The 16,558-nt window shown below is 42.5% G+C and overlaps 1 protein-coding gene across 4 annotated transcripts in view; it reads right to left on the bottom strand.

The window, feature by feature from the left end:
• Positions 1–16,185, bottom strand: part of LOC149469272 (maternal DNA replication licensing factor mcm6) — a 128,105-nt gene extending 111,920 nt beyond the window's left edge. For all 4 annotated transcript variants that reach the window (XM_089669484.1, XM_089669483.1, XM_089669482.1 and 1 more), the window contains exons 1-4: positions 16,085–16,185; positions 12,618–12,764; positions 7,606–7,716; positions 7,091–7,340 (exon numbers count right to left, since the gene is read on the bottom strand). In XM_089669484.1, the coding sequence (XP_089525610.1) occupies positions 7,091–7,340; positions 7,606–7,716; positions 12,618–12,764; positions 16,085–16,185 (609 nt within the window). The remainder of the gene's footprint in view (positions 1–7,090; positions 7,341–7,605; positions 7,717–12,617; positions 12,765–16,084) is intronic.
• Positions 16,186–16,558: the final 373 nt, after the last annotated feature.

The raw sequence follows: 16,558 nt of genomic DNA, 5'->3' as shown, positions 1-16,558 counted from the left end.
ACAAGCAGCATAGCAGAAATCATGAGCAGGTTAGCAGCAAAAATAGGGATGAGATTAACAGAAGGGGAAAGTTTGGTTGGTTCTGTTAATCACTTTGTTTTACTATATTATAATGCTACTTGTTTTAAGATGGCATCAGAGAAGCTCCACAAATCTGCAAGTTGTAAAGACAACACTCATTAAAGCCACTGTGGAATAAAACAAAAAACTGTATTGGATCGGTACAGTGCATGACAATAATGGTCACAAAACAAAAAAACAAAAAAACTAAAAAACAAAAAAACACACACAAAATGTTACCGGTCTACATGTTGTGGGTGTTTTGTACAGTGCAGCTGGGCATGGGAGAATAGAGACTGGAAGGGACATTATTCCTCTGCAAACTAAGTGTCATCAGGAGAGCTCTGGTCAGATTGGACACCATGACTAAATGATCTCCTTGGCCCGCTTTACTATGGGCAATGCTAATAAATAGCATGCCCTGTTGAGGTTGGAACACGTTTTACGAATGGCTAGGTTAGGGAGAGGAACCATAATTGTCAGGTGACTTGGCCTCAGGGAAAACTCAGACAGAGCTGCTTGGGACATATGCAATACTGAAAAATACTGTGGGCTGCCAACATTACTGTATTTGTGCATGTACCGTCATTGTTACTGAATTTGAGTACAAGAGTATTTGGAACAGTTGTCTCAAGTTTGTGACCCAGTTACTTACGCCATTGTACTAGTGCAAGTGGTTACAGTTTAACATTTGCTTGTTGACCAACCTCTCTACAATATGAATTGTTTAACCATTTTCAGGACTCAATGTGGTTGTTTACCGATTCCTGGCCTTGATCACACACCTAACGTGTGACACGTTATACTACAAAAGGGAATTTAAAACAATGATACTGTAAGGGACCACCTGGCAGCACCTCTAGAAATCCACTGATAGGGCCTCCCCAGAGCGCAGAGTCCAAGTTCCGGAGCACTTGTTCACCAGGGCCCCTGATGGTGGGGATGGACTTGGAGCGCTCCGAGACCAGGTCGCAGCTACTGGATATCCCTACCGGTGGTAGAGGAGTCTGCCAGAGGCTCCCACAGGGCGAGAGTCTGATGTGAGGGGACCAGGGGGGACCTAGAGGAATGGATGGATGGAGGAGCGAGAGCTAAGTCAAACAAGCAGAGTCGGTAGCCGGGGGGGGTCGGTGCGGTACAAAACAGTAGGCAAAGAATGGTCGGGTCACACGCCAGGTCAGTAACAGGAGATAAGATCTAAAGGGGAACATCCAGGAGCAAAGTCAGAAAAGCCAGGGGGTCAGGATAAGAGAAGGCAGCAAGGTCAGACAATCCGGATCAATAGTACTCACAACACAGGTATCAGATAACAGGAATCGCAGAAAGACCATTCGGCAACAAGTGTCTGTGCAGGGCTGGTTTAAGTAGCCCGCCCTGCACCTGACAGGTGCAGCCTAGGTCCTAGTGCCTGCTCAGTACTGTCAGACGGGTGCGCCTGGGTCCTAGTGCCGTGCTGCCTGCATGTCTTGACAGACACCTACGCATGTGTAGACCCATGCGTCGCAATGGTTCCTGACAGATACCTTCTGAGATGGGAAGGTTCCACAGCTTTTTGCACAATGCATGCAGACAGAGGACAACCTTGTTGTGTGGGTCAAAGTATTCATACACAAACAATGGTTGGTTAATCACCCAAGTGCTTTCAGCACTATTCCTTTTTATTGGCTTTTAAATAAATGAAATGTATAAATCTGATGAAAGGTTAGGTGTATATAACACATTTGATAGTAAATAACACTGTATTGCAGAGATATATACATCAGATCAACAAGATGGACAACTGGAGAGGAAAAAAGGGGGGGGGGGGTGCAAAAGGACATTGTTCCAAATAAGGGACAGTTTGGAACCAGGTTTATATATATATATATATATATATATATATATATATATAAAAAATTGGAAACCCACTAGTCAACTTGCTACCTAGAAGGGTGTAGATAATTAGTTTTCTGTAGGTTTCCTCATGAAATCTTTGTATCTACAGCACACAAATGGGTGCCATTAAATGCTAATTGCTGTTGTGTGGTGGAGTGTACATTAACTCACCTAGTTCAGTTTGAGACACAGGTCCCTTTAACTCTTCCTCACATCACTCTGCATAACTGGATATGCCCAGCTAAGAGAGGTTCCTCACCATCCCTCCCCTCAACATCTCAGAGGGGGTCATATCCGATGAGATGGTTGTTGCAGGGCAAGTGATCTGCAGCCAAGTGAAAAGCACTCCACTGTCAGAACGGGCATGAAGGTAGCTGGGCTAGAGCATAATAACATGCAGCTTCTCCAAAAGCTACTGTGGGGAGCACCTTCCTGACCACTAGCAGAGTATTGCATATCCAGTTGGTGGCACTTCATTCTTGGCTTACATGCCTACAGCCATTTACCTGTGTTACTAGAGATTTTGCATTTCCAGGTAGGGGGTGCGGGCCCTATCTGCGCCACCATTCGCGGTTGTCAATCACCGGGTCCCAGCCGGCGATTACTCACTGGCACCTGGTGATTACGGAAGATCTCCAATGGGGAGGATGACTGTTTTGTTTACCAACAGTTCTCCCAGTCAGCTTGAGCACAGCACAGCCATCCAAAGCAGTGTGCTTACAGTGAAGCACACTGGCATGGCCCCCTAGTACAACACTCCCTGCACACAGGTAACCCTTTGATCACCCCTCATGTTAACCCCTTCCTGCCCATTGCCATTAGTACAGTGTCAGTGCTTTTTTTAGCACTGATCACTGTATTGGTGTCACTGGGGATGTCAGTGAAACCAAGTCAGTTCCCCCCCCAGAGGGCAAGGGGTTAAAGATGCAGATTGTTTATTTTCCAGAGAAGGAGGGATCAGGGGCGGACTGACCATTCGAGCACCCAGGCACTGCTCGAGGTCAGTAGGGTCCCCATGAAATGCCCCTGGTACCTTTTTTATAAGCTTTTTTTGGGTGTGCTTTGAGTTTGGGCAAAGACACAGGGGCCCCATGATCCCCTATTGCCCGGGGGCCCCATGAGTTGTCAGTCCACCCCTGGGAGGAACATGTTTCATGCAAAGGAATAATTCGGTCATGCACTGCAAAACATTTCAGTGGGATTTTTACAAACTGTCCATAATCGTATGGACTGTCGACAACCCCTATACAAAATGTATTACAAACAATATAGAATTATGTTACGTGACCATTTAACTGCATCAGTCTAGGTCTGTGGCAAGCACTGGGGGGGGGGGGGGGGGGGGTCTGTAAAGATGCAAGAACACTCAGAATACAGTAACTGTGCCATAAAACACTAGCAATAGACTACAACATAATTGCATTTGTGGCTACTTGACTGTAGTTGAACCCTAAAGTTGCAAAACAAGAAAAATCCATCCAAAGCCGTGTGTGTGACAAGTCCAAGCAAATCACGTATTATATTTTTTGCTGCAAAAGTTGCATTTATTTGCATTAAAGAAAGGGTTCTTGAAGTGTTACTAAACCCACAACAGTTAGAAGCAATCTGTGTATCCAGTAAAGCATCCTGGTTATACTCACTGTGGAACCTAAGGGGTCAATCCTCTGCATTGTGTAAAAAGGCTGTTTGATCCTGACTTCTCTGATCCTCCCCTTCTTAAAGTGTCCCCCTTATCTCCCGATAAGACATATCGTGTGGAGACACTCTGCACATGCTCAGTTTGATGTGTTTTGCTAGAAAGGTTTTTTTTTTCCTTGGGAAAGTGCATGTGATCAACACAGGGCCAATCAGCACTGTCCAGACAGAGGTCAAGGGTTCTGCAGCCTCCTAGAGCAAAATTAAAACTCCTCCTACAAGCTTTAGCTAGTGCTGGTCTGGACACAGATAGAAGCCACAAGACTGCTATACAGTGCTGATGAGAAAGGTATTTAGCAGCTTATTTTTACTAAAATAATTGAACTTTCATATTTGGTGTACTGTGGGAGACCAGATATAGTGAATGCAGAGTCCTGGATTTAGTAACACTAAGCTTTTTGATCTGATCTGGCACCCAAATAAGAAAATCACTACCATACTAAAGATTATAGCCTTACCAAAATTGCAAAGCCATACAAAGACCAAACCCATATAATAAACTGGCGGGAGGGGGTTCGCGTGGCTTAACCATAGACTAAGGCTGGCCATACATTATACAATTTTCTTGAGCATTTTGCTTTAGATTTACCAAAAACCATATAATGGTATGTCAAACCTAAACAACACTTTCAATTGTATCCAATTAGGCAGGCTGTTGCACTACATAGTTGAAGGTAAATCTAAAGGAAATTGGACAGAAAATTGTATAGTGTATGGTCAGCCTTAATGTCTGCCTGAGTAGGGTGCTGAGCTTCCACATTGAAGGATACATCAGTGACACCAGCCACTTCCTGAGCCTTCCTGAGAGGGGGCCAATATCCCTCATCCTTCAACATCCCTTCAAAGTGGCTGGGCTCCTGAAGGCTCAGAACTTCTTCTCCAAGTCTGTGGGTGAGGTGTAAGAGTGAAGGAAGCAGCGCTGCTTTCAGAGCTGCGGCCTCCTATCAGATACTGAGGACTTGACTCCTAAAATCCACCTCATCATGAAAGAAAGTCATAACCAGGGGCGGACTGACAACTCATGGGGCCCCCGGGCAATAGGGGATCAAGGGGCCCGTGTCCTTGCCCAAACTCAAAAAAGCCTATGAAAAAGGTACCAGGGGCATCTCATAGGGCCCCCTACTGACCCCGGGCCCTCGGGCATTGCCCGAGTTTCCAAATGGTCAGTCCACCCCTGGTCAGAACAAACAACAGCACATCTCATATTGCTTCTCCCTGCAATAAGGCTCTGGTGAATAAAAAAAATAATAATAAATAATACTCAACGCACGACAGACAACCCATCTTTAGAGCATTCCTTCAAAAAACACATGCTATTGTCTCTAAGGAGAGAACTACAATGTGATTTAGGCAAATCCAGCTTACAAAAGTTCAGTTCAACATGGAGCTTATTGGGGAGTATACTGACCTTGTAGAAAAACAACAAAGATGGGAGAGTATGCAAAAAACGTTTGAGCTAGTAAATGCACACAATGACCGATATGCAACAACTCAGATAAAATTGCTGATCTGAAAGATGGGACCAATAAAACTATGAAAATTCAGGGGTGTTCCTAAGGCGGTAAACCTTACTGAATTGATATGGTATCTCAAGCAGCTTTTTAAAGTTATTCCTGGCTACGCATTCCCTTCAAGATTTCATAATAGATTGTGTTCACAGAGAGTTCTACCATAAATACACCTTCATAATAAAGTGCAAATAATGACTGCAGCTAGATCCCTGTCAGCCAGCGCACGGATCTGCGCATGCACAGAACGCCAATGCACCCTAATCCACTGGCGCTAGGACCTGGGCGGCGGGCGTGCATGCGCACTCGCGTTCGCAGATGCGTGCCTGGCACCAATGACGGCGCAGGGCACCCTATTTAAACCAGCCCTGCACAGACACTAGTTGCCATATGGTCTAATTATCATATGTATCTGCTGTTTGACTTGTTGCCGACCCTGCCTGATACTGACTGACTGACTGACTGTCTCCTGCTCTGACCCCTGGCTCGTTTGACTACTCTCCTAGATATTCCTATCGATCTGAACTCCTGTTACCGAACCCAGCGAGTGACCTGACTACTCTTTGCCTGCTGCCTTGTACTGCGCTGACCCCACCGTTACTGAACCGGCCCGTCTGACCATGCACACTTCTCTGCCATCCATACGTCCTGCACGGATCCAGTCTTCACTGCTCAGGCCTTCTGCCTCTTCACGTCAGCCTCTCCACCTGTATATACCTCTGGCGGATCCCTCTACCACGGGTGGGTGTACTCAGGGGCCGGCGACCTGGTCACTGTCTGCTCCAAGTCCATCCCTACCATCAGGGGCCCTGGGGAACAAGCAGACTGGGACTTAGATTCCGCGCTCTGGGGAATCCTGTTCTGTGGACTGCTAGAGGTACCGCCAGACGGTGTCTGACACCTGACCCGCACATTTATATTTTCCTTTTAGGCATCTCAGATGGCAAAGCCCAAAAATGACAAATGTGCCTGTATTGCCATAGATATCCTAGACCAAAAATACCCTACATGTGGGGCTTCCCTACAAAAGTTTGGCCGTCTTAAAAAATTCAGGCGATTCCCATTCTTACGCCAAAAGATGAAATTAAGTAACTCCACAATTGAGGCCTGGCCCCTGAGCTGAAGAATACCATCTGTAATTAATCGTCCTAAGACGTCCTCCCACTTTAAGCTGTGCATTCACGCCCCGGCGAGTGGTGGTGCACCATGTCCCTGGGACACAATGGATGACTGATCGCAGTAAAAAGCCGATAACGTTGGCTCTGTCATGTGATCATCTGCGTCCAATCACAGCCGATCGCATGTAAACAGAAAATGCTGGTTATCGGCAGTCCTCTCCTTAAGCTGACAGCGCGTAAGGAGAGCCGGTAAGCAGCATTCCTCAGAGGGGACATGTTCACTGATCATCAGTGTCCTGCTGATCAGTGTAGCCCCATAATTGCCACCCATCAGTGCCCATCACTGCCGCCTAACAGTGCCAGTCAGTGCTGCCAACAGTGCCAGTGATGCCCATCAGTGCCCATCACTGCATCCTCATTCGTGCACATCAGTGAAGGAGAAAAAAAAATACTTAATTTACTAAATTTCATAACAAACTAAACAAAAAAAAATATTTTCTCTTCAAAATTTTCAGTTTAGTCTGTCTGTTTAGAAAAAATACAAAACCCAGTGGTGATTAAAATAGCAGCAAAATAAAGCTCTGTCTCAAAAAAAGAGAAATAAATATTTCATTTGGGTACAGTGTTGCATAGCCACGCAATTGTCATCAAAGTGCAACAGTGCTGAAAGCTGAAAATTGGACTGGGCAGAAGGGGGAAAAGTGTCTGGTAGGCAAGTGGTTAAATACCAATTTTAAAAATTCTCAGTAGCCTAAAGAACAGTTTACTGAAGTGCATTCTGACCAATTAATATAGGATATTGTACTTCCATTGTGTTTTCAGCAGACATCCTACCTTTTGGAAATCCACAAAACGAGACTTATTTGTATCCAGTGTAAATCTTCGCCTGTTTGCACAAACTGGATTTTTGCAGATAGTTGGCTGTGTGTACTTGAACTGCTGCTCCACATCTTTGACTACAGATTGGCAGTCCATGCAAAGAAATGTTCCACTGACAAGTTCAGGGTGTACAGGATGAGTCCTCACCACTTGCCCGCTAATGCGCAGTAATGTCCCAATTTTTAAAGAACTGAGTTCTCGTATCCTACAAGTTAAAATATTTCAGTAAATTTTTAAGAAGAGGTATGAAAACATCATATATTTATATTAAGCATGTTACAGTGTATACACACTTAATTTGGATTATTGTGAACATACAAAAAACTGAAAACATGCATCAAAAAAAATAAAATAAATTTTGCATAGTTGTTTGAACATAAATTAAAGATCACATGAGTAAATACCCTTTTATAATGTCTCTATTAAAATGGATTAGGCAAAAAAAAAAAAAAAAAAAAAAAACAACTTACTTTTGTCGTGCAGGGAAGTCTGAAAATGCAACATAGAACTCCTTATTTGCTGGAGTATTGCCTAGTTGTCGGACAAAACTACGGACAGCGCGACAAAGGTGGGGATATACTCTATAACAAACAGTGATACATATTCAATTGACTTTAAAATTGTTATACTTTATTGTAGCAGATAGTTTACTTAATATATGATGTAAAAGTAAATAATGGAAAACACAAATTCTTTCAAAAATTGCATAATGTCACCTGGATTATTAATGAGAAAGGAATATACAGAAAATCTACCCTGCCTGACCTGTCATGAGTGTGAGGCGATTTCTCCCATCTGGGTCCACAGGTTTAGACTAACATTTCACTAAAAAAATAATGTAGATCTCTCCAATGAGAAATAAATTTAACAAGATAGCTGAAATAGGCCCCCACCTATAAGATTCTCCTGTGCAGCAATGATAACAAAAAAAGAAACACTTTGAAAACACATCAGATCTCAATGGGGAAAAATATGCTGGATATCTATACTGATATGGACGGGGTAATGTGTTAGAAACATAAGGATGCCCCATCGTTTGATGGAAATTCAAATTATCAACCTACAGAGGACTGAATTCAAAGACACCCCAAAAATCAAAGTGAAAAAATGATGCATCATGCTAGTCCACTTTGCTGAAATTTAATTGCAGCAACTCAAAATGGTACTCAGTAGTTTGTATTGCCCCCATGTGCTTGTATGTATGCCTGACAACGTCTGGGAATGCTCGTAATGAGACAGCGAATGGTATTTCCTCCCAGATCTGGACCATCGCTGCGATCAAGGACAGTCTGAAGTGCAACCTGGTGTTGTTGGATGGACCGAAACATGATATCCCAGAGGTGTTCTATTGGATTTAGGTCAGGCGAGTGTGGGGGCCATTCAATGAAATCAATTCCTTCATCCTCCAGGAACTGCCTGCATACTCTTGCCACATAAGGCCTGGCATTGCCGTGCACCGGGAGGAACCCACTGCACCAGCATAGGGTCTGACAATGGTTCCAAAGATTTCATCCCAATACCTAATGGCAGTCAGGGTGCCATTGTCTATCCTGTAGAGGTCTTTACGTCTCTCCATGGATATGCCTTCCCAGACCATCACTGTCCCACCACCAAAACGGTCATGCTGAACGGTGTTACAGGCAACATAATGTTCTCCATGGCTTCTCCAGACTTGCATATCTCACATGTGCTCAGGGTGAACTCTCTCTCATGTGAGATAAGTACAGGGTGCCAGTGGTGGACCTGCCAATTCTGGTGTTCAATGGCAATCAAGCTCTATGGTGCCGGGCAGTGAGGACAGGGCCCACTAGAGGACACTGGGTCCTCAGGCCACCCTCATGAAATCTGTTTCTGAATGTTTGGTCAGAGACATTTACATCAGTGGTCTGCTGGAGGTCATTTTGTAGGGCTCCGGCAGTGCTCATCCTGTTCCTGCTTGCACAAAGGAGCGGATACTGGTCCTGCTGATGGGTTAAGGACCTTCAACAGCCCTATCCAGCTCTCCTAGAGTAACTGCCTGTCTCCTGGAATCTCCTCCATGCTCTTGAGACTGTGCTGGGAGACACAGAAAACCTTCTGGCAATGGCACGCATTAATGTGCCATCCTGGAGGAATTGGACTGCCTGTGCAACCTCTGCAGGGTCCAGGTATCACCTCATGCTACCAGTAGTGACACTGAAACTAGCCAAATGCAAAACTAGTGAAAACCAGTCAGAAAAGATGGAGTAGGGAAACAAATGTCAGTGGCCTCCACCTGTAAAAAACTGTTCCTGTTTTGGGGGTCATCTCATTGTTGCCCATCTAGTGCACCTGTTAATTTCATTAACACCAAAGTAGCTGAAACTGATTAACAACCCCCTCTGCTACTTAACTGACCAGTTCAATATCGCAGGAGTTTAATTGACTTGATGCTATACTCTAATTAAAAAGTGTTCCTTTCATTTTTTTTGAGCAGTGCATAAAGGCATGTGTGTTTTGGTTCTTAAAGCAGGGATGGTAAAATGTCACAACCTTTCCAGCATACCCTACTCAAACACTTAATTTAACCAAATTGAGCTTCGTAAAATTTCACCCTCTTCATGACCAGGCCATTTTTTGCTTTTTAGCTGGCAATTGCGCAGTCCTGAAACACTGTACCCAATTTAAATTTATAAAATCTTATTTACAGAAATAGGAGGTTTCTTTTGGTGGTACAACACCACTGGGTTTTTTTTTTATTATATAAAATAAAAAGACTGATAATTTTGAAAAAAATATTTTTCTTTCTGCTATAAAACATATCTAATAAAAAAACAAACAAACAAAAACACCACACATCAACTTCATTCATAAATGTAGGCCAAAATGCATTTTGCTACATGTTTGGGATTTTTTTTTTTTTTACCAAAGAGTGTATATTAACTGGTTTGTTTGAAAGTGTTAGTGTCTACAAATGAGTGCTTATACTAGTATTGTGCTGGCAAGCCACTTACAGTGGGACTGTTACCGTGCATTGGCCAATCTGACATTGGGTGGGGACTAAAATGACACTGACCTCTCCAGTGATACGGAAATAGTGATTAGTGCTAATAATGTACACTGTCACTGTACTAATGACACTGGCTGGGAAGGGAACGTTTAGGTGCAAAGGGCTAAGTGCCTACCAAGTTTAATATGTACATTGTGTACTGTTTTACTGAGCATTGTGCCAGTTTTCACTCCCTGCTTTGCAAAAACAAAACAAACACCAAAAAAAAAACAACACACACACACACACACACACACACACACACACACACACTGCATCACTGTGGTCTTTACCAACACAGGGCTCTCTTCTATCTGAGCTGATCAGCGAGTTCTGGACACAAATCATTGGCACATCTGAATGTGCTGTAGTAAATGACCGCACCGTTGGGGAGGCAGATGTGGCACCCACTACCCGAAAGAGCACGATCACGATCCAGTGCAAGAAGGGACAAGAAGTGGTTTAGAATGCAACAGTTACATTGACTGTTAGAAATCCAGATGGTAAGGACAACAATGCCTATTTCTATCTGGTCACTAAATTAATGGTTGGAAAACTGCTGTTGTAATAAATAAATAAAAAAAATCATACAGTCCTGGGCAAATGTTTGTAGTTCTGTCCCTCTCTTCTACAAGTCCCCAATGTGTCAGTTACACATCTTCTGTTCAGCGTATATTGTAGTTCCTTCCATTACCTGACCTCATATCAAATATTCAGTCCAAACCAGGCAACATCTTCATGCAGCCTATTAGGAAGTAGCCCTTTCATGCCCAGGGGGTCATAAAAACCTTTGACACCAGACTAGTATTTGTTGGTATTCTCTGGTTTACCCAGTAACTGCTTTGCATACTAAAATTATATTCACACCATATCTAGGCACATATGAGGCCCTAATTTGGTTATTTGCTTTTAAAAATACCCAGAAGAGCTTATAATAGGAAGTGAAATAGACAAATACGGAAAATGCAGTTTTAGTTTAACGCATAATGTGTTTTTGTATTAATATCCGAAGTTTTGATACATATGGTATTCCTGCATGGTCAAAACAAAAGGGAAAGTGTAAATTTGTATATTTAGCATTTTCCAATACTATGCTCTTGGCTCATTGACTGGAATTTATTGATAAAACAATCCTAATGTAGTAATCAATATGAGTTATACCACTAAACTATGAATTCAATAACCTAATATATATTTAATCATTTAGCGCTTACTTACAAATGCAGGTGTAATTGTGACTTTCACTGCCGATTAACCAAAAACAAATTTAACCACCTTCCGCCCGCTATGTAGTACAATGACGGGTGCAAGGTGGTGCTCTCGTTCTGATAGGATGTCATATGACGTCCTTACATTCTCACCGCGCATGCGCGGCTCAGGCGATCGCCGGTGCGCTGTGTCCCTGGGACACAGCGGATCACAGAAAGAGCTGAAGATGTCGGCTCGGTCATGTGGTCAGCTGTGTCCAATCACAGCTGATCAAATGTAAACACGGAAATGCCGGTTATAGGCATTTCCCTCCTCTCGAGCTGTCACGCTGACAGCTCGAGAGGAGAGGAGAGCCGGTAATCGGCTTTCCGCGGAGGGAACATGTACACTGATCATACGTCCATCAGTGCCACATGCCAGTGCCCATCAGTGCCACATGCCAGTGCCCATCAGTGCCACATGCCAGTGCCCATCAGTGCCACATGCCAGTGCATACTAGTGCACATCAATGCCACAAATCAGTGCATACCAGTGCACATCAATGCCACAAATCAGTGCCCATCTGAGCTGCCTTTCAATGTCACCCATTAGTGCCTATCAGTGCCACCTATCAGTGCCCATCAGTGATGCCTGCCAATGCCCATCAGTGCAACCTACCAGTGTCTCATCAGTGCCCATAAGTGCCACCTATCAATGTCCATCAGTGCAGCCTATCAGTGCCCATTACTGCAGCCTCATTAGTGCACATCAGTGAAGGAGAAAAATTACTTATTTACAAAATTGTATAACAAAAACTAAGAAAAAACATTTTTTTCTTCAAAATTTTCAGTGGTTTTTGGTTTAAGAAAAAATAAAAATCCCAGAGGTGATTAAATACCACCAAAAGAAAGCGGTCTCAAAACAATTATAAAAATGTCATATGGGTACAGTGTTGCACGACCGCGCAATTGTCATTCAAAGTGCGACAGTGCTGAAAGCTGGAAATTGGCCTGGGGAGGAAGGGGGTATAAGTGCCCTGTAGGCGAGGGGTTAAACAAATGCCCCACAATGCAAATGCAGTTAAATGTTACACTCGCCCTGTTATAAATATGCCCCCAATGACTACTTTTAAGTAATATTTCACACTTTTTTTTATGTGCCAGCCACAGACATCTTCTCTCCTCAGTCACAGGAGCTGTGAGGGAGGGAACATGCAATGTGTTAGGAAGCAGAGAAAGTTTGTGAATATCATTCACAACAACTGTTTATTATCAAAACTCAATTTACCTGTAATATTCTTCTTGTATTGTGGTTGCAAGTTGCTGATTGTAAAACTCAATGTCAGTAAAATTTATCACTAAAGTATTTCTCTCTGGTCTAATCAACTCTTCTGCTGCAGACACATACAAATTGTTTCCATCTTTGCCTTTGTATCTGTAATAGATAAAAAAAAAAGTTTGAGAACTTCTTCCTTCAACGTGTATGCACCAAATACTGTACTTGTAATTTCCATACCAAAAAATATTAGTTATTACAGTATTAAACAAGAAAAAAAAATGTAATATAAAAGCTTACCAATCCATAGAGGTGATGGCTGCATTTGTTTTCTTTTTTTTAAGCTTTCTTCTCCTCTGCTTTCACTTGGTGATCTGGCCAGTAACACCTCCTACATTAAGAGTGCCCCCACAGGAGCAACAGGGGCACCTTTGGACAGCAGCATTGTCAGTCTGGGGAAGAGGGGAGTGTTGGATGTACTATCAGATATAATACACTAACAAACTGAAGCCAAACTGCAGCTAATACATTGAAAGCAGTTACAGTCAGGGGTGGACTGACAACTCATGGGGCCCCCGGGCAATAGGGGATCATGGGGCCCGTTTCCTTGCCCAAACTCAAAAAAGCCTATGAAAAAGGTACCAGGGGCATCTCATGTGGCCCCCTACTGACCCCGGGCCCTCGGGCAGTGCCAGAGTTTCCAAATGGTCAGTCCACCCCTGGTTACAGTCTCCCCCCACCCACCTTTTGAGCTAAAGGTTTTCCATAAATAAAATACCCCTTGGTATACAGTACAGAACAGGGGAGGACTGACCATTTGGAAACTCGGGCGCTGCCCGAGGGCCCGGGGTCAATAGAGGGCCCCATGAGAAGCCCCTGGTACCTTTTTCATAGGCTTTTTTGAGTTTGGGCAAGGACACAGGGGCCCCATGATCCCCTATTGCCTGGGGCCCCCATGAGTTGTCAGTCCGCCCCTGGTACAGAAACTGCTTTCACACTGGGAATGAAAAGTGCGAAGCCAGCAACCCCTGCTTGAACCTGTAAAAATCTACACATTAAATATTTTCTGAGATATGAATCTCTATCAACTTACACAAATTTACATTTCCTTAAAATATAGTGGGGCAGTGCCTAGATTAAAAATGTATCTTTTCATCGGTTCCTGAAATCATACCTGTCCCTTCCAGATTACAGACATTGGTTTTTCGGGAGCATATTGTGATTTGCAAAGCATTGACCATGTCAGTTTAATACTATGCCAAAAGTCATCTAAAATTACCACAAGAACTAATATGCTTGCATGTAGATAGTAATAATAGCACAAATACCTCAACATAAGGCATAGCAAAAATTAAATGCACCCACATTTATACCAGTGCGAGTTTCTAAAAATGTAGCATTGAAGCCTTGCAGTTCATCACAACCCACAACCAATGTGTCTCGGGCAATTTCTCAAGCGCCTGCTTTTTTTTTTTTTTTTTTTACTCCAGGTATAGACCTTTTGCTATGGGATAGAAGAAAATAATGGACTCAATGTACACGAATGACAGCACTTTTAGGTTCCATGCACACTGGCATTTTTTTTTAAGCTAAGAAAACACTAATAAAGACGCTGGGTAAACAAACCACTGGAACAAGCATTGTTTAGCGGCGTTTTTACAGTATACGTTTTGTGTTTTTAATTCTTCCCAGCAACAAAAACATTCCCCCTTTAACAAAAAAAAAACAAAAAAAAAAACAAAAAACACAAAAACTATTTTTCTGCTGCTAGACACTGAATCTCACAAAATGCTAGAATAGCCGAAATTAGTGTGCACGGGCACATAGAATACTATTTAGCTAAAAAAAAAAAAAAAAAAAAAAAATGCACCCCCTAGTGTGCATGGACCTCTCATTCCAAAGATCCTCAAATTCAACCAAAAACAGAATTGTGCATGGAGAAACATACCGTAATTTAGGTAAGTGTGCGGTCTGGTTATGAAACAATGATTGAGGTCACTCCCTGAATGTGGTTGTGAAATGAAACATGGTCTGAAATATGGACTTAGGCCTGGTTCACATTGTGTTTTATTACTTTTTGCAGAAATGCACTACAGTCCATTTAACATAGTTTCCTATGAGACATGTTCATATCTATGTGTTTTTCAGCCACTGTGGAAAGGCTCAGGGACTTTTTAAATGCAAAAAAAAAAAAGCAGCATTTTTGTTGCAATAGAGTTCAATGCTGGTGAAATGCATGTAGTGCGTTTGCCACATTTTGCATTTTTATTCTTCCCAGCAACAGAAAACATTTCCCCTTTAAAAGAAAAAAAGAAAAAAAAAAGCCCTGCAAACTACATTAAAAATGCAGCAATAACGCGTGTGTAAAAACACAAAGCGAAATGCAAAAAGCATTGCAAAAACTGATCAAACGCAAACTACACTGGTGTGAACCACACCTAAGCCACATATATGCGTGTTGCGTTTTGCGTGGGCATGAGAGCCAATTCATTTGAATGGACTCCTGTGCCCTGTGACATGCAGGGAAGAGGTCCCTGCACTTCTGAAAACGCAGTCCGCATGGGAACCTCAGTTCCCAGTACGGTTGCGTTTTCCATTGCTAGCAGCGTGTCATTAGACCTAATGGCACCCGCCCGCGGCTCCGCATTCCTCTGTGCAGGTGGCGTGGCTGCACAGATTTTTGTGCGGATCCGCAGTGATCCCACCCGCACAGATGTGAACCAGGACTTAAGCAAAGCGAACATGTTTTACAAGACTAAGGAAAAGCTATTGTAAAATACTAGAAACACTGAAGGTAGGCTGGCCATACACTATACAATCTGATTGTACAAGTCTTCTTTGGATCTACCAAAACTACATAATAGCTGAACAAACAAATAATTTATACAATATCAGCTACATAGTTGATGCTATATCTAAAGGCCATTCTACAGTGTATGGTCAGCCGGACACATACAAAGCGCAAAATATACTCTACTTTAAATTGCGTTACAGAAAAAGTAAATAAAAGGTCAACCTGCCCTTGTTAAATTGTATATATTCAAAAAGCTTCAATAGTCAGGCATTAAATGTAATTATGAATGCTCAGAGCACACAGAAGAATATCTTAAAAAAAAAAAAAACCACTAAAAAGAATACTGTGCATATCTAGAGCAAATCAGACTGCCTCTCCTTTACCAAAAGATTTACAAGAGTTTTCATTTTAGGTTTGTGACCCCTGTGCCTGCATCCCTGGCTACCAATTATTTTATAGGATTTATCATGAGACAGACATGACATTTAGACTATAGACACAGAAGAAATCATCATATGCCTGCTTTATTTTAATGCAATGCTTTTTTTTTTTGAGAATTGGAGTGTCTTACACAGTTACTGGTCAACCAACTTGACACGGCTGTATCATGATTTGTTCAAAATAACAACCCTAGGCAGAAAAACACTTGAGATCATTTCAGTAGTTTCTGAATGATAGAACTTACTCTTCCAAGAACTCCAAAAAGAGTTTTTGACATTTATCAGACAACTCATCTTTCATATGCTGGCCTGCTGCTTCAGTTGCTGCTGGGTCACCTAATTCCATGTTATCAGAATACAGAAAAGCACACAAGCCAAACACACTAGGAATACTTCATGCAGACTTTTTTTTACTACTTAGGTTACCTCCCTAGGTTAATTACTAATTATTGTAATTTAAATCACTGGTGGAGGACTATCCTATTAAAACTGGAGAAATGAAAGTTGAAGCAGGAAAGATGCAGCTGCTCATTGCCACAAATCCACTTTCTTTCTATGGGAAACTAAATCAGTTCTAGTTGCCTGATGTGAGCAATAGTGCTGTCTTTGCTTTAAGATTTGAAAATCAATTGATCAGAATGAAATTAACAAACCTATACATTCAGGTGGATTTATGGAAGGAAAAAAAGCACACTAAAAAAAAGCTATTTTGTTAGGCC

This window comes from Staurois parvus, unplaced genomic scaffold (assembly GCF_062004578.1).
Source record: "Staurois parvus isolate SC_StPar_1 unplaced genomic scaffold, SC_StPar_1.0 ptg000077l, whole genome shotgun sequence".
Taxonomy (NCBI): domain Eukaryota; kingdom Metazoa; phylum Chordata; class Amphibia; order Anura; family Ranidae; genus Staurois; species Staurois parvus.
Note: the sequence above shows the minus strand (reverse complement) of the source record. Positions and strands in the feature narration are given on the sequence as shown.